This window comes from Aptenodytes patagonicus, chromosome 25 (assembly GCF_965638725.1).
Source record: "Aptenodytes patagonicus chromosome 25, bAptPat1.pri.cur, whole genome shotgun sequence".
NCBI lineage: Eukaryota > Metazoa > Chordata > Aves > Sphenisciformes > Spheniscidae > Aptenodytes > Aptenodytes patagonicus.
In genome coordinates this window covers 4,101,990-4,119,918 of record NC_134973.1, presented here as the reverse complement: position 1 = coordinate 4,119,918, position 17,929 = coordinate 4,101,990, and the positions used below count along the sequence as shown (strand labels likewise).

The window sequence follows — 17,929 nt, the reverse complement described above, 5'->3', positions numbered from 1 at the left end:
TCTCCAAATAAAAGGAGGACTTCCACTCCATGTGGTAGCAACTGGAAAAATTTCTTTTGTGTTTGAAGCTTTAAAAATATCTTGCCCTTGAGGTTGGCTAAGTCTGCTCAGTGCTTCGAGACCCCTTTCCCATACAAAGGTAATAAAACTAAGCTTATGGTTACAGAAATTCCCAGCACATAAAAATTACAGGAAGCTGTTGCTAAGTAATATTTCTACCTAAGTAAACATCACAAAAACGTTTCCCACACACACCTCTGAACTTTGTTATTCAAACCTGCCTTGAAGATGTTCAAAGTTGCAGAATTTCTTCTGGCACCGGTCTCTTTAAAAGCACTCGGTTCTATTTCACAGCAGTTGAAAGACATTTCAGGCTGAGCAATGTTTTTCTGAGTGCTTTGTTGTGTTGCTTGTACCAGGAAACAAAGCAAGCTACTAAAGCTACTCTTCAGTTCCTTACCAGTCCCCTACCTGTCCCAGAATTTTCCCTGGATAAGTCACAGGAAAATTGAAGACAGATTCTGTTGTATCCGTAGTCTCCAGACCTGCTTCCCCAACATCATAAAAAAATCTGGACAAACATTATTATTTTCATACGGTACCTTTCTTTAGCTCCTTTGCATGGCAATTACTCCAGACTGTCGTCCCTTCTATCAGCTCTGTTTTACCATCTTCTTCAACTGGCCCAAATGGTTTCATATACCTTCCATTTTCTTTTAATGAGGTTAATATTTTACAACAAGTTCTAGATCGCACTAATGGAGAGAAACAACTTTCCGTTTTACCGCATAAAGCAAGATAAGTTTGAAGAAAGAGTCTATCTACAAACCTGAAATGGCCCACACTCTTAACTCAAATTTCCTGGTAGTGTGAAGTCCCAAGATCAAGAAGATAACAGACTCCTACAAAGGTTTCATTCAGGATGAACAGGAGAAGTTGAATTTCATCATACCGTCTAAGGAACGAAGCCCGTATTTCAGACATTCATCCTGATATTCCAGGAATGTGGCCCTCCAATATTCACCAAGGGACTGGCTGATATTGCCGATCGTTTTCCTGTTCATTTTTATTTTGCCATTCCGCTTTTCCTTCCTATTACCTTACTCCACCTCCAGATGACCCAATATGCAAGTAAAAGGCTGAACTCACCTTTATAATGAGACTGTCAAAACCATCAGACTGCTTCAAACTATGTAGGGACAGAGAAGACTGACTGCAAAGAGAATTGGCAGGAAATCCTATTTCAGAGAGAATTGTTCCTTCCGCAAGTGGAGTGACAGACATATAGCATTTTTATTACATAAAAAAAAAACATGTGGAAAAAAATGCAAAATATGAAAATCATGTTTGGCAGATCTAGACTGAGGTCTAGGACGTGGCATTTCCAGCATTTTCGTTGTCTGCATTCTTCAGCAAAGACGCGCTCTGCATGAACATGCTGCACTGAACCAAGAACTATGTTTTTACGGCAATAAAAGTATGTATGTAAAAAAAAAACCTTATAAAAATGTGGGCTGAAAAGGTACAAAACCTCCAGAACAGGAACAGCACTTGGCTGCCATAAACAGCATAAGGCTAGACCCAAATTCCAAACAGACACATATTTCCCTCCCTTCCTACCCAAAATATAACATGAGTTGGCCTTAATTGAACCGACTTGCTTTTCACACCAACGTAAGTAATTTAGAAAAAAGAAAAGAAAACTTTCAGGAAACACATCCTGACCAATCTCAATCTATGGTATATCCACCTACACATCTTTGCACTCAGACACAGATTCCCCAATATTGCAACTGTTTTTTTCAAACAGCACAGCTGCCCACAAATCATTTCAGTTCCTCCCAACCGGTTTCATCCACAACCTTAGCTCTAACGTCTGTAAGAAGATCCTTTACTTTGTTGTCTTCAACATGTTATCGCCAACTGAAAAAATTTCTGGGCTGGAGTTAAAGCTGCAAGGATGATTCAGAGACTTGGATGTGTGCCTCAGAGATAATTATACGCTATAACCGAAAGTTAGTTTTGGAGTTAACTTGGATATCTGTGCTGATTAAAATAAAGAAATACTACCAAAGACGCATGATCAATACGAGACGTGGCAGGGATAGCGTGAAGGAAGCCACCGCAGGAAGCAGGCACAGGAAGGTCAGGGACCGGTGTGGAAGAGATGGGGGACACCCAGGGACCCCACGCCAACCCCAACCGTTACCATCTCCCTTCCCACTCACACGAGACCTTTCCACCACATCTTTCAGCCTTCCCACATGTGCTCTCTCAAACTTCTTGCCCAGCTCCTAATTTTCTCCTGCAAGACTCAAAGCTTAGCAGGCTGGAAAAGCTTGCCAGCTTGGGACTTGTCTCTGTCAATTGACACAGACCCTGTAACATCAAACCAATCAATATTTACATATTCTTTAAGGATTTTTTTCCCGGTAGACAAAACAGCAAACAACATATCCTGACCCACAGTCCCAGGGCAGCAGTGCTATCCAGCAGTGCTCTCCGTTCAGACAGCAACAACTTCCCATCCAGAGATGCAAACCAAAAAATAGCAAACAGGAGATTCTACACCAAGTTTTACAAAACAAACTAGGGATACAAATGACCTGCGTTAAAACAAACAACACACAAGACCAAAACCTCCCCCAATAAAGTTATACTGAAATTGCTGCATTTCACTCCAGCATTGGCTAAAAGACAAAGAGCAAAAATAAAAGAGGGGAATACTCTTAAAAACAGAGAGACGGGAGGCTTCAGCACAGCGTTAGCTGCTGAAGATTCCCAGATAAGCTGCAAAAATGCAGAGGGAAAGATTTCATGACATGAATACCCTCGGTACTGGGAGTTGCTATGAGGCTCTTCAGGCTAAGGAAAACCACAGTACAATTCACACAAGCTCTTAATAATCTTGACAAAACAATTACACATGCTAAGGATACATTATGGCTGGCACGAGAACAGAGAACACAGCAATTCCACCAACAGGTTCACTAATAAATGTCACTTAATCTCTAGCATAGTTACTAGCGTGCACATGTGTTGAAAATCTAAAGGCTACTCAAGAAAGTCTAAAAAGTCTCAAGCTGTTAAAATAACTTTAGAATCATACAGGCAGGTGTCACAAGGCACAATATAATACAGATACCAGCTTGTTGAGAACACCAGTTACCAATAAATAAAAGTACAAATCTTAGCATTCAAAACAAAGATAAGTGTGGCTTATTAAGTGGTTTTGAAAATGCACACCAGTTACAGCCAAAATATGTAGGAGCACTGCTTCTCTAAATCTTCTACAGGGAACACAGAAAACCAGATGGGACCAGCTGTACATAATTGCTTTTGAAACCGTTTTGAAATTCAAATTTCGATTTCAAATTCAAGTCAGATGGACTTACTAGCTTGGCTTCCTTAGGTAACTAAGCTAAGATAGCGTGTGATACTGCACAGGTATCCTCCAACAAATTTAGCTGAATTTGTAGGAGAGGCTCAGGAGCCGAGATTTCTGCCCCAATGGTAAAATATCACATTCCTACAGGTTTCATGGAAATAGGCAGTCATATAAAGGAAAGAAACCATACATTCCAGTCTGCTGTAGCACAGCCCCAGAAAATTCACAGGAATGAGGGACATTATGAACGGTCTAGCCACAGAAAAAGTTTCAGTTAGATCTTTAACCTTATGAAATAGCAGAAAACGTAAAACATGAATGCGTAAAAACCAGGTTTCAGCTCTGATAATAACTGTATACCAAAAGAGTTTATAAACTAAAACGCTTTATAACCATATTTTCCATTTTAAAAAAGGAACACACATACACAGTTGCATCTTCTTGCTTATACCCTGTTATTCTGGTGACAAAAAACAACCACTTTCTTTAAAAGGAAGCTAGACGATTTTGGGGTGAGGAGTAGCAGAGGGGAAACCACATTAATTTCATTAGTTTATGCATACTGGTAGGAATTCCTTCTCAAATTTGGCACTTAGCACTCAGAGTTGCCTTTTAAAGCTTGGCAAGAAATTCTCTCCAGGCCGCAAGTTTCCTAATTTCGTCTTAGGACACACTGCTTCATTTGGATGCACTACCTCCAGAAAGACAGACAACTCTAAATGTGTCAGTTTTACCTCAATTCACTTTGCGCCCCGTCAAGACAGATTTAACATGAATCAAAGTAAATATATAATTAAAACTAAACCTAAGGTCAGTTCCAAGCCTGGAAAAAACAAATCTGTATGAAAGTAAAAGCAACCCTAATACAGTTTAAGAACCGGAGTTCAGGGGTTGCAACAGCAGCTAACTTTCTGAACATACCTTCTCCCCTGAACCAAAACCCCAGGCTCAGAGCCCAGTTATTTCACCCTCCCCAGGACTCCTGCTGCAGGCAACCCCCGTCCAGGTCCTCTCTCCTCCTCCTCCTTTTCCCTTCAGGTCTGACTTGGCTTCCAGCTTCTTACTCTCTGCAAATGTTGCTCGCTCATCCACATATTTTACCCTTTTTATGGCAGGAAGGTTTCAGTAAAAATGTAATTGCACCTTTCTGGAGTCGGGTTTATTCCATAAAGACTTTTTCCTGCCGTTCTGTTTCCGCCTGCTGCAGCCTTTCAGTCAATCTGGACTTTTAATCTCCTACCCAAGGCCCAACAGAGATACTAATACCACTAACTATTATACAAGATACCAGTTACACTCACAGTCCGTTAAACTTGCGAGCTCTAGGCAGTCCCTAACTTTCCAGAGAAACCAAATACAACATTTTTGGATGCATTATTCACACAGGTGAAAGAACTGCTAAACCAGCCCCATCCCAAAGGTTCTCTCTTCACCTGTCTAACATCAATTTTGAGCCTTGCTTTTAGGAACCTGTGCTTAAAGGTAGCAATTAATAGGTACCTATTAGCCCTCCAATAGATCTGACAGGTTAAAAATTGATAGCAAACGCACAGTTGACGTACATCACTCTGCAGACTCACCTCTCTGACAGCGATCGTGGGTCCAGCAGCGTTCAATGAAAATGCCATTTATCACAGTAGGCGGACAGTTGCTCTTCCCTTTCACAGTTCCCGGACACACATCTCCACACTCTTCTTTGTCATCCTTGTTGGCCACAATGTAGTTATCTTCTACAGAATCCAAAATCCTTGACCAGTCGATCGTGGACAAGTAACATAGTTCATTGTTCTTCTCAATCCGCACAGCACCTCGAGTAATGTTCATCAGGTTATAGAGGCCGATCTCTTTCAGGTGAACCATCTCAAAAATGACTAGCGCGTAGTTAAAAAACAGATGAGTTCCTCGAATCACAGTGAGGTTAGGGAAAAGTCCCTTTAAACTCTCCAGGCCGTACACACGAAAAAGCAGCAAGTAGTCTGTAATCATAGTCAGTTTAGGAAAGCTGAGCTCGCGGAAATCTTCAGGCTTGGTTTTAAACATCAGCAATATTTGCAAGTGGCCCTCAATCACAGTGCAGTTCTCAAGCATGTTCAGCCGGGTCAGATTGTTGCGAATGTCCATGCTTCTGCAAACTGGAAGGCAAAGAACTATGTTATTTATTTATTTAAGAAAAGGTAATTGGTTTAGTTTTCTAAATACAGTTTTGTCCAACCGCACCATAATATATAGCTATACTCGGAATTCACGACTGGGTCCTTTTCAGTAAAGCTTGCTTCAAGTGTTAAGAAATATACTGTGGGGAACATTCCCTGGTATATGATTACAAAATAAGACTGAAAGAGTATTTCATCATTTTTTCTGCCATCTTGAGTTTCTGGATGTTACCTCTATCACGACTGCAGTTGTAACACCAGTCCTTAGACGTCATTTGGCACTTACAAAAGTAAGAGATCTCTATGCAATTGAGCCTGTTTTCTTTAGATAGTTGCCAGCGACACACCTACCTCATCTCGGATTGTGCAATTAATGCCAGTGGATTAGAGGGAGTAATTTAGAATGGTTGCAGGGAGGGGAAGATAGGAAAAGAATAATGGCTAGGAAATGGTAGTGCTTTGGAAGAGAGCAGAAAAACACGGAAATACACACATGCAAGAGTACAGCCTACACTCTTGCCCAGACTTTGCTGACAGGAGTAATTTACTACACTAGTAATTTTTGCCCTAAGCATTCTTTTCAGATTAGGTGTTTGGGCTTTTTTGTTATTATTTTCTCAAGGTTGCAAATCTCCCTGCCTTGACTATCTGGACAGTTTATTTAGTAGAACCAGTAACCCAGAGAATTGGCAAAGTGAACAATTACACGAAGCATAAATTAGAAGGTAAACAGAATAATATGAATCCAGGCACCAGCAAAAGGAAAAGACAGAAAGCAAAGAGTTTGAATAGGGAATTTTTTATTTTTTTTTTTTAAACACTAAGCACAGGTAAGAAATCAAGAAGGAAATTTAGAGCACCATGCCTGTATAGCACAACAAAAGTCCCAGTGATAACCCTTTTAAAACCAAAATTCACAGAAATACACAGCCAGACCTTAAAGTTCATGGGAGAAGCCTGTGGAAAGGCAAGCCTGCTTGGCAATACAACGGTGCAAAACAACCATTTGTTTCCCTGTCCTGTCCAGGTGGATTCCTTTTTAATTTTTTTTTTTTTTTAAAGACTGCATCCACTTTAGGGATTCTCTCTTTCGTCTATAACTGAGACAGCCGCCGCCCCCCCCCCCCCCCCCCCGAATTAAAAGCACAGGATCTTTACTCTTTTTGTCACTGTATGTAAAGCTCACCGACTATAAAATTACCACGTCACAGCTTCAAGAAATCGCCCGGCAATAATCAGGCCTTACAAAACTGATGTAGAGACAGATGTTTAATAGTTATGATCTTCTGACTCCTCACGGTTTTACACAGACCACTGCTGTGTGGGTTAAAAATAAACTCTATGCAAACATCTTAATGATTATTCAAAAATTTGCTCCACCGCAATAAAAAAAAAATAAATCTGGCAACACTAATATAGGATTTGGAGCGATGTTATTGCCCAATGGGATTTTTTGGCACTATATCCAAGTCGTTTCATAAATTGCTTTCTGGAAGAAAAAGCTAATTCACACAGTGCCTCAAAGATCAAGGATGCACTTTTTAAAAGTGGGAAAGGAAGTCTGATGACCAACTAGCAGCAACCTCTTTGCCCCATGAAAAACTGCAGCCAAACTGGAAGTAAGCCAGAAAGCTGTCTTGCTGCACATCCCAACCGTGGGCTAAAAGAACTGGGGGAGCAAGAGATTCAGTTTAAGTACTCTAATTATTTATTTTAAACAATTAAGATGGGTATTTCCAAGGAAGCACGTGTGTGACAGGGCAGGCCAGCGGCTTCTTCTTGAAAGGAGAAACAACAGAAGGACAAATAAAACTCAAACGCTGAAATTCAATGTACAAGTCACCAGCGCAGCTAAAACTACCTGATAAATTCAAAATCCAACACCTTGGTTCTTATTTACTGCTTGCTGAGCACACAGGCAAAATACAGCAAGCTAAGGTGGTACCCATGACCCATTGCTGTATCACAGTATAAAGTACTACCTGGAGTAATTTGAATGTATACAGCTGACCTTAAGGAAAAGGAAAGGTCAAAAAACACTGCTCAAGTCTACAGACTAAGAATTACTTTCAAGAGTAAAAGCTCTAGGCTTTTATTGTCGCTCAAGGCCACAGAATGCATTTAGACACTAAGCGTAAGTACCCAAGTCTTTCATCATTTTGACTAGAATTAGGTAAGTCACTAGCAATTGGCCACAAGCTGGCCCCCAGACAACCCCTTAATCCACACAGCTACCCCTGCTCCGAGAGCACAGCTAAAAAGAGAGAGGTGAAGCTTGGGAGTAAACAGCAAAGCATTCTGAAGTGTTAAATAATCATAAAAATCTACCAGAGCTGGAAGTACACGTCCACAATCCCTCAGTTGTTTGCATTTTAGAAACATTTCTATATTTTTCACCAGCTCTCATACAGAATGCATTATTTGTAATTAGTGCTGCCAGCACAGACCAGACAGGAGATTCCACACATCCTGGTAAACCAGGATGTGACCCGAGTTACTCAAACCCTGCTGCTTTCAAAGCTGAGCAACAGCAAGGTAATAAACTGGCACGTCGTCTGCTGTGCTTAAGGGGCTGCAATACCGGGGGCTTCTGCACAAGTCCTTTTAACGGAAGGCAATGTCAAACACTGATGTCAGCCTGGTGTAGAAACTGAGGAGGAATTTAAAACAGATTAGGTGTTTGCTTCTGAAATAAACAATTGAATAAAAGGCTAACATAATTCTAAATCTACAAAGATTAAAAGGGTTTATACAGATTTTTCCACATTTAGAGAAAATTACACTTAAGAACTATTTTTCAGGTTCTACTTCAGTTTAGTTTTTAAGTGATAAATACCACCACGGTATCTGAGCTCCTTTTTTTTTTTTTTTTTTACGACCTCAAGGATCAAGGAGAATATTAAGGAGTTAAGAATATCTGAAACAAAATACGCTTTTATCTTCTGTTCATGCAGTAGCTGCTTAAGTCACCTCATAAATTTATTGCTACCAAGACAACAAGAAGCAGTTTTAAGCAAAGTAATACGTGTTTTTCCACAGCTGCTCTCGATAGTATTTCTTCTGCAGGGACAGGGGAATTAATCAACAATTCAGTATGAAGGCTAGGCAGGTTTGATCCCAGAAGAAGGAAAGCAAAGTCAAGCAGTCAGTTATAAGACAGACAACCTGCTTTCAAAAAAACACATAAATTAGCTTTCAGGAAAACAAAAATCTCAAATTGATTCTCCAGTAGTAGACCAAAGCTATTCCTGTTCAAACCACTGGCAAAATCTCTACTAAACATAAATTCCTAAATTTCAGCAGAAACAGGCTCCACGTCCAGCAGCACAGCATTACGCTGCCAGAGAGGAAACACTCCTCCATCCCCAGTTACCAAGCTATTCAAAGGAACTTAAGAAACAATAAACCCATTATCGACACGTTTCATCAGACCCCCAAAGAAAAAAGTTGCAAGGCATGCTTTTTGAAAAACAGGCAAACAAATAAATCCCAAGATGCCAAGCCTCTTGAACAAACTAGTTTGGTGACAACCTTCAAGTACTGAATGAAGAAACTAGATCTGATGTCAGAGGTTAGTTTTCAAGATAGAGCCTAACAGGGGAAGAGCTGGAACTTAAGCGTTGTTTATAGTAAACTATGCGGATACCAAACCTTAATGATTCATTGCTTCGGAGCTCTGGCTCTTTAACAGTCAAGACCAGGATAATGCAGCATTGCACAGAAAGATCACAAACCATTTAAGATAACTATTAGTTAATTCTGCATTTTTACAGTGTTCGCTGCCTACTTGAATAAACAAATTATTTAAGAAAAATTACACTCACTTTAGTCAAGTCAAAACCTTTGCAATTTTATATAAGGCTGACTTTTAGAAGTGGTATTAAGAAGTTGGAAAAAGGGCTTTTGGGTGTTTCTTGGGATAACTGCTGAGACAGGAAAACATCCTGTTAAGTGACAGGTTAGTAGAAGGGACTGTAAGACAACTTCTAGCCTACTGTAGCAACAGCATAATAAACATAAAAATATCTAATTGTGAAACATTCATTTTTAAACTTCAATTTTCCACCTCAGCCATTTAGATTTGAGCAACGAAGCAAACTGAGATATGGACTCAAAAGTGAGCCTGTCTATGAACCTCCAGCCCCCTCAGATAACATCTCAGGTGCCTGTTCCCTTCCACCACTCAAGACAGCGCTGCTGAACTGGGGGCAAACCTCTCACGGAGGTCGCTTTCTTTAATGGCTTAAGCCTGGCCTATAAAGCCTGGTTTGCTACATCATTACGCTCTCCTCATTCAGTTCAAAACATAAACAGAAGAGACGACTCGTACTGCTATGCTTCCCACGCAAAGTTAAGAGGCAGTGAAGCGACAGCATCCCAGGACCACGGGAGATCACTCAGGGTAACGGACAGAAGTCAATACTAACAGACCTTAAGATCCTCATTACTTCAAAGGGAGCAGGAACAGGTTTTACACATTGCCAGTATCAACACAATTTACATTCCGCAAGACGGTCACCCCAAAACTGACCTCCAGAAAGCTTACGGGTTTTACAGACTATTCAGAGACAGTTAGTGTACTACCTCCCTTTAAAATAGCAAGAGGGCACACTGGGATAGCTGATAGACGCAGTTGTTGCCTAGTTTTGATACAGCCCTGCCCTGCTGCACTTACTCTTTCTACTTTATACTCTCGGGAGCAAAATTTCATTCTAGACCGAGTCTCTCAACATCAAAAATTAACACAGGGTTGAGGTGGAACAAGGGACCGGTCTCTTGATGAGTTTACAAGCACAAAAAATCTGTATGGGCCAGAAATAATAATTAAGCAGCACATTATTTTAAAAGGCTATTACTACAGAAATACAAAGTGCAATTTGTCCCACCTGATCATTTAGGTACAGAGATCTCAGCTAGGTTTCTAACTCCCACCATCAGCAGTAGGCAGTGGAGTACACGTGCAGCACCCAAATTTAGGTGGAGAGTTTAGAAGGGGAGGAAGCGTACTCTAAACTCTAGTGACTGTATTGATTAGTTTTCTACTAATCACAAAAGGAGCCCAAAGTAAGGTGCTCAGCTGGTAGATGCCTAAACCTAGGTGAGGTAAATCCCACCCTACATACCACAGCTAATGAACTGATGCGCATGAGTCACATGTGAGATTTATTTCAAGAAGTTGCATTATGTTTACACAGTGATAAAAAAACCCACACAAACCTGTTTTTCTTCACAAAACAAGATATATGTATCTTTGTTTTATGTGCAGGTCAGGTCTCCTTTCCTTAACCCTTGCTTCTACTCCTCTCAGTAACTTCTGAACTCACCAACTAACTTCAGTCACGTGTAAAAGAGGAAGAGAGTTCTCATTCCTGACTCCTGAAAACTGGGGATGGGTTAAGGAGGAAAAACTCAGCACCTCCATCCAAAGGATGCTTTAAGCGTGAACTCAAACCATCCACCCAGTTCGCCTACCGAACTGCCTACACACACACCATATGCTGCTTTCCCCCAGCCTCTTACCTGACTTTGTCTAAAAGAAGTAAAGAGAAAGATACGGGGCACAAGGAAAACCACGTACGGTTGGGCTCAGAGATGGGGGGAATGTTGTCACTGGAGAGCAGCGTTATCACGGGGCATGTTTGTAGAGAACACAGGACACAAATCTCCAAGAAAGCAGACTTCATCAGTTCCGTTGCTCAGGGAACAACTTGTTTGCTTATGCAACTATTGTACGTGCATTTACCCTTCGAGCCACGCTGATGCAGGCCCTCGCGTCAGTGTGATGTTTTCCATCAGCACTGTAGTGCCGTGTGATCCAATCATTCTCAGAAAATGGAGTCAAACATCAAAGTGGCTGAAAACCTTTTGAATTAGGGACCTTATAGTCCAAATTGTCTGTAAGATACTTTGAAAAGTATTTGCACTGCATGAAAGATACAAAAATATTCCACCCCAGATTTTGCTTTGACATCTTGTGCATCGCTCCCGTTTCTCCATCCATGAATCGTAGAGCGTATTTTCCTACCACGTAGTAATATAGCAAAGATTATGGAGTTAAGATCACTCGCAACCCAAAAAGCAGAATATGATTGAAAAAAATAAATAAGAAGCTTCACTGTAGTAGTAATAATATTTTCAAACTAGGAACCGCTGGACCAAAGTGGTATATGTGTTTGTTATTAGTGCTATATGTCAACTACCTTTTCCATTTCTCTTGGTAACGGGCAGGTTTGTACATGCTTGCCAGCGGGAACTTATCCTCCCAAGTTAAAACTGTACTGCTGGTCTCTTTTAAGGCTTCTAACGTAAAAACACGTCTGAGGAAGAAATTGGGGTATTTTTGAAATATATAACTTGTCCGATTGCTGGAAAAAAGAGGCTGTCTTAAGGGTACATCCTGCTTTATTCCCCGAATATCGCACACATTTCAAAAATGCCCATCATTGCATTGTCTGCACTTGAACCGATTCTTTTCTTATTGCCTTTTCCGATGGGAAAGCTAACAGGTAGACTATGGGATTGTCTGTGAGACAGACAATTTATGTGCCCGGTTAGCTCTCTTTAAATAAAAACTTTCACATCTGTAAACATGATCCAAAATTAAAGCCTCTAACTAGAAGAATTTCCTAAGCCAGTTTATTTAACGTGACCCATCAAAACAGCTCGTAAGGCTTAAACTTGCGTCAGCCGGGGATTTAACAAGTTGGCCACCTCCAGTACAACATCTTTATACCCCTATCTTGTATTTTATGAGACCCTCTTTAAACACCGATCCCTACCCCAGAGCTTCATCCCCCTTTAATACCCGTGGATTTGAAAGACTACCTAGAAGTATTCCTGCGGTTAAAGACAAAACCTCTCAACTCTTGCCACGCTGAAACCCTTCTGAAACCAGAGCCGGTTCTGAAACCGGCCGAGGAGAGCAGCCTCAGGGCGCCCCCGCTCAGACCCTTCCCCGCAGCCGGGCCGGGCCGGGCCGGGGAGCCGTGCCCTTTCCTCGCACCTGATCCACGCCGAGCCCCGGGGGAGCGGCCCCCTCCCCGGCACAGAGCGCGGACGGCGCGGCGACACCCTCCCCGGTCCCACGCCTTAAAGCCCGGTCGAGCGAGAGACCCGGAGGGTCTGGACGCGCCGGTAAGTCCTCAGGCGAACCGGGGGGGAGTTACAGCCCTTCCCGGTACCGTCCCAGCTCTAATCTCGGCCGCCGCCGAACCCTCCCTCACGGCCCGCTCTGCCCCACCGCGGTTTGGGGCCGAAAACGCCGAAGCCAGGGATGAAGGTGACCCGAGCCGCTCCCCGCGGGAGGGCTGCGGACCCCGCGCCCGCCGCCGCAGGCCCCGGCCGAGCCGCCACAGCCGCCGGTCCCGCGGCGGGGCCTGGCGCGGCGGCCGCCCCCGCCTCGCCCCGAGCAGGTACAAAGGGTAAGCGCGGCGGGGCCGAGCCGCCCCGCGCCGCCCGCCTCGTTCCCTCACGGCGCGGGGCCGCGGCCCGCCGCCGCCCGGGCCCCGCCGCGCCCCCGCCCGCCTAGGCCGCGCCCCCGACCCCTACTCACTCTCCCCGCGGCTCCGGCCGCACCAGGCCGCCAGCACCACGGCCACGGCCAGCGCCGCCGCCGCCGCCGCTCTCGGTCCCATGCCCGCGTCGTTGGAGCCGTCGCAGCTCGGCGCGTCCCGGCGGGGGCGAATCAGAGGCCGCGGGGCGGGCGCGGGGGCCGGACCCGGCTTCGCATCGTCGGTAAGTGACCCGGAGAGGCGCCGCGGCCCCCTTTATAGCGCCCGGCCGCCGGCCCAGGAAGCGGGGCGGCGGGCTCCTCCCTGCCCCTCGGTGTCGGCCCCAGCGGCCCCTTCCAGCGCAGGCCGGGCTGGCGGCTGCCTCCCCGGCCAGTAAACAAGGGGCTGCCCCCGTCAGCTGGGAGCGGAGCGGAGCGGGGCGGCGGCAAGAGGCGGCGCGGAGCCGGGCAGGGGACGGGACGGGACGGGCCGGGGGAGGAGCGGCGGCGGCGGCGGCAGCAGCAGCCACCTGCCGGGGACGGCCCCGCTGAGGCGGCTGCGTGCCCGGGCCGGGCAGCGGCCGCCGGCCCGGGTGGGAAAGCGGCCGGGGAAGGCCGGGTGACTCCTACGAGCTTTGGCCTGCTGTAAAACCCGCTGAAGGTAAAGATGGTGGAGGGAGAGCTGCCCGAGGGGGCTTTTTCGGCCTCGGTAGCTTTGAGCGAGTAAAACTGAGGAGCTGAGTTCTGTAACGGCTGCTCCCGGAGGTGGGGATGGGGCAGCTTGCTGTCCCCTGATGGCCTGAAGCCCTGCGTGAGAGCGGGGCTTCTTCCCAAACTGTGACCGTTTCACTCCTCCTCCTCCTCCTCTCAGTAAAGCATTTGGAGAGGATGAACTGCCCCAGAGACGCGCTAGACAGGTACCGCCTACAGAACAGTACCATTCTCGGTATCGGAGAGCCCAGTCCAAATAGCCATTTCAAATTTCCGCTTGTCTTTTTCCAGTGGAATGCAGCATTTGATGCCTTTTTGTCCTTTTTTTTTTTAATCATCTCTGCGTCGTAGTCGTGCTAAGCTATGACAGTACGTTTCCTGGCAACTTCCAGTAATTTTATCTGGCACTTGCTTTCACCCATTTCTGCAAGATACTGAGTTATAAACTGCTAGAATAAAGCTTTTTTTAATTCAAAAATACTTGGTAAATAGACATTCTTCTTTCAAATCTTTCCCCCACCATCTTCAGCTTAGAACAGACCTCACTTTTGTATTACATTTCTTGCTCAGGGGGCTACTAGGCAGGCCAGCGGTCACCAGCAGGTCACTTCGCATCGGCTCCTTTTTCTAGACGCTGAATTGCATTAAGGGAGTTCGCACTATTTTAAATACTTCTGTGTTACTTTTCCATTTAAAGAATTGCTGCAGTTGTCACAGGGATATTACATAGTTGTGAATGGGAGGAGGACTGGTCTATGACATCACATCTATTTTGGTACGGTTCACTCTCTGATATTCTTTGAGGTTTCCCAGTTGGATGGGGTAAGGTCGGTGGCCTGATTCCACTACATCACCTGAGCGTAACCAGTATGAGCTGTGATGGTACCTGCGTAACAATAACTACACCTTAGTATTTGCAAACTATTTAAATGCTTTGATGAAAGGCCCTGCTTAAGTGGGGATGGTTTCTCTGTGATTATTATAGCACGAGAAGATGCGTGTCTGCACGGCACATTAGCTGTTGATTGAGCCTGTTGGTGCGTTGGAACTGCCATCGTGGGAACAGATTTTCCCCCGCGTTTCTGTTCTTGCTGCCATTTTCTCACATGTACGCCACTACTTACAACTCACGAGTGCAGAAGAGACTCGGAACCTAACTCATTTCTCTTCAGAATACTTCAGGAAGTAAGGGCAGTTAAGGAATGGAAATAAACACCAAAACTATGCGTTCTCTGCTTGCAAATTAACCTGCTTTATGACTATGGACTTTGCATAAAACAGAGCCAAAAATCATCTAGACAGCTTGGGCTATGTGGGATTTATAATGCGACTGTAATAGCAACCTACTTTTGCTTACTCACTTATGTTCTCTTATTGCCTTTCATGTAATAATGATATCAGCTTACAGATTGGCACAGGAGGATTAAAGGCTACAGATTTATTATCTTTCCCTAAAATACTATTTTTAGTTTCTAATTACTGATTAAGAACATCAGGGTGCAATCTTTCCAGCATCCTTCCCATACACTCACCGCTCCATATTCATCATGCTACAGTACGCTAGGTTTGCAATCAGATAAATCAACAGTAGCAATGTGGGCACTAAGAAACTAAGCCAGCACCTGCTTAACTCTTCCCCCCCCCCCCCCCCCAAGAGCTGCACTGCAAGCTCTTCTCTAATTTCTGATTCAAGAAGCTACTAAAATCACTAGTTTGATATATTAAATATGACTCCTTTCTTCGACCGCATTCACAGTTCTTCCTCCCCTCCACAGATGTTTCATGGTTTAGTTAAAATAACTTATAACTAAGCAGTGATAAGTGTCTGCTATGAACTGTGACACTTCCAAACTTCTGCGGTTCATTTCTGAATCCTCCTAAGAAAATAAATACAAAGAGTCTTGAAATAGAAGGTATCCACCTATTCGACCCCACAAATACATCTTTTTTGTTTAGGTCACTTCCTTACTTAAATGAATCTCTTAAGTATCAACTGCCAGGGAAGGCAAGGAAAATGGGTATGGAACCTTGAAATATTATTCTCTTTTCTGACCTTCAACATTTTTTCTTTGATGCAGAAAATTATCTATTATTACATATCTGAACAGTGTACACTTGCAGCAGGTAAAGGATATTCTTCATAGGACAAAATTTATAAAAATGTACAAAAAGTATCAGCCAGGTTACTATTTGTGTCTATAGAATCCTCAGTGCATTTGGAAGGCAGCGATCTTTTGCTTTTTAAACTATTTAGAAAATTAGTGTGACAAAATTTTTATCGTACTTTCAGAGCTGGAACCCAAATGGTCCCCCACTGTGGTGTTTTCATGAAAACACACTTCAGTTTTTGTCATCTTTGGCATTTCAGCTAAGGTAATACACAGTAAAAGTGCTATATGCTATACAGTATGAAAGCAGTACATCACAAGGTAACGCAGTAAATTTACAGGCCCCATCAAAAGCCTTGTTCCTGTTGAAATCCCAGAAAAGAGCTGTCCTATGAATTCATCTTTGCTCCACAGTCACTTCACAGCTGCCAAGAATCACAGGACAGACTAAAAGGGTACAAAAAAGCCAGAGAAATAGCAATTTAAAGCTGTATGTCTAGTGCCTCCCTATAAAAGGCGCACAACATCTGTAGGGTCAGTGCCCTCCAAACAACAGCCTTCACTGTTTGAAAAAAATAAATAAATGCAGGCCCTTATCCTTCACTCATTAATGTAAATCTACAGAAACATAAGGTTAGGATGGTCTAGGGCTATGGGCATGTTGTTGTCATGCCCAAAGCTGTTTCAGATTACGTTCCTTTTACATGGCACATCTGACATGGCTTCGAGTCCTGAAGAAGGACTTTGACAGATACTGTCACCAAAAAAAAAAACCTGGGGGGCCCAAACCTTGCACTCATTTTTTGCATTCTACGTGCACCGGTCTATTGTAGCCCACGTGGGCTGAAAAATCTTTCTGGAGCTGTGTCCCAAGCTTCCTTTTCTGTGAGACTGGAACCATGGAGTCATACTGCTCTGCTCTGCAAATGCCTCCATTTGAAACCAACCTAAGTGTAGCAACTTCCTAATCAGATCCCAGCTCCTCCAGATCAATGCTGCTAGCAACTGAAGTCCTTGGAAGCCCATCCCTGGCGGCAACATCCCTAGAAGAGGAACCACCTTTGCATGAACGAGTACAGAAGATGACTTTGTAAACCAGCTTGACGTTACTCCCTACCTTCTGAAAGGGCTGAAACCGCCAGCTTTATTACCATTTTCATTTAGCTTTCCCCTGCTTAAGTTAATAAAGCTAAGACAGACTGAGCTGTTCAGGCACCAAGAATACAGTTCTTCAAAGTCTCATCTCCAGGGCCTGCTGTCTGCAGCGGTGCCGTACACTGAACTCAACAGTGTTTGCACGCTACCCTTGGAGCGCAGTCACATCCATGTATTGACACAACCGCATGTGGAGAGAGAACACAGCTTGGCTTCCCCATCACCGAGATACTGTGCTTGCTGCAGGCTTCATGTCTTGAAAACGAAATATATCTTTCTCTCGTGAAATATCACTGGAACCACACACGCATGCAGAGGTCTGTGTTTGGGTGGGGTTTGGGTTGGTCTTTTTTTTTAGCCATACAAAAGTAAAGTTCCATGCTAATTAATCAGTCCAGGAATATTCAAGGAACGCAAAGCTTTGCACCCAAAAGGAGCTTTAGAGCAGTTGACTCACCGAGAAGGTACATTGGTAGTAATCCTGTTTTAAGAACAAAACAGCTGAAAACCACGTCAGTGACCCAAAGCCGCACAGCAAGCCAGAAGGCTGAGGTCAGTCAGAATTCTCACTTTCTGCTTCATCCACCGTTCAACATGGCCTTTTTTTAACAACAGGTTGCAACTACTTGGGTGAATAGTTACCCCGTTGCTCAGGTTGCTCTATTTTTATTGATTTGTCAAACATACTTTCCTGCTCACAAGTTTCTCACCATGCAGTACGCACATTATTCAGCCTCCTGTCCTTTGAAGATGCAGAAGAGTTGCTGTTGAAGCCAACAATAGCAAAGTCTCTGCATCATTGGCAGGATGTTGCTGTAAAGGTTACAGAATTGACTTCTTGGTGACTAGACCTAAAGCTGAGAGCACAGGAGAGCTGACCTTGGAAAATTTCTCTCATCCTGTTTGGAGTCACACAGAACCATTT

General features: G+C 43.9%; 1 protein-coding gene across 2 annotated transcripts in view; it reads right to left on the bottom strand.

The window, feature by feature from the left end:
• The window catches only part of INSR (insulin receptor), a 57,144-nt gene extending 43,839 nt beyond the window's left edge, over nt 1–13,305 (bottom strand). Inside the window, exons 1-2 of one of the 2 annotated variants that reach the window (XR_012997108.1) lie at nt 13,094–13,206; nt 4,969–5,520 (exon numbers count right to left, since the gene is read on the bottom strand). Coding sequence is in view for 1 of the 2 variants with exons in the window: in XM_076359445.1 (XP_076215560.1) it covers nt 4,969–5,520; nt 13,094–13,175 (634 nt within the window). In the remaining variant the exon portion in view is untranslated. Of the gene's footprint in view, nt 1–4,968; nt 5,521–13,093 lie in introns of both variants that reach the window. The other variant, XM_076359445.1, reaches the window with a different exon arrangement.
• Between the last annotated feature and the right edge of the window lie 4,624 nt (nt 13,306–17,929).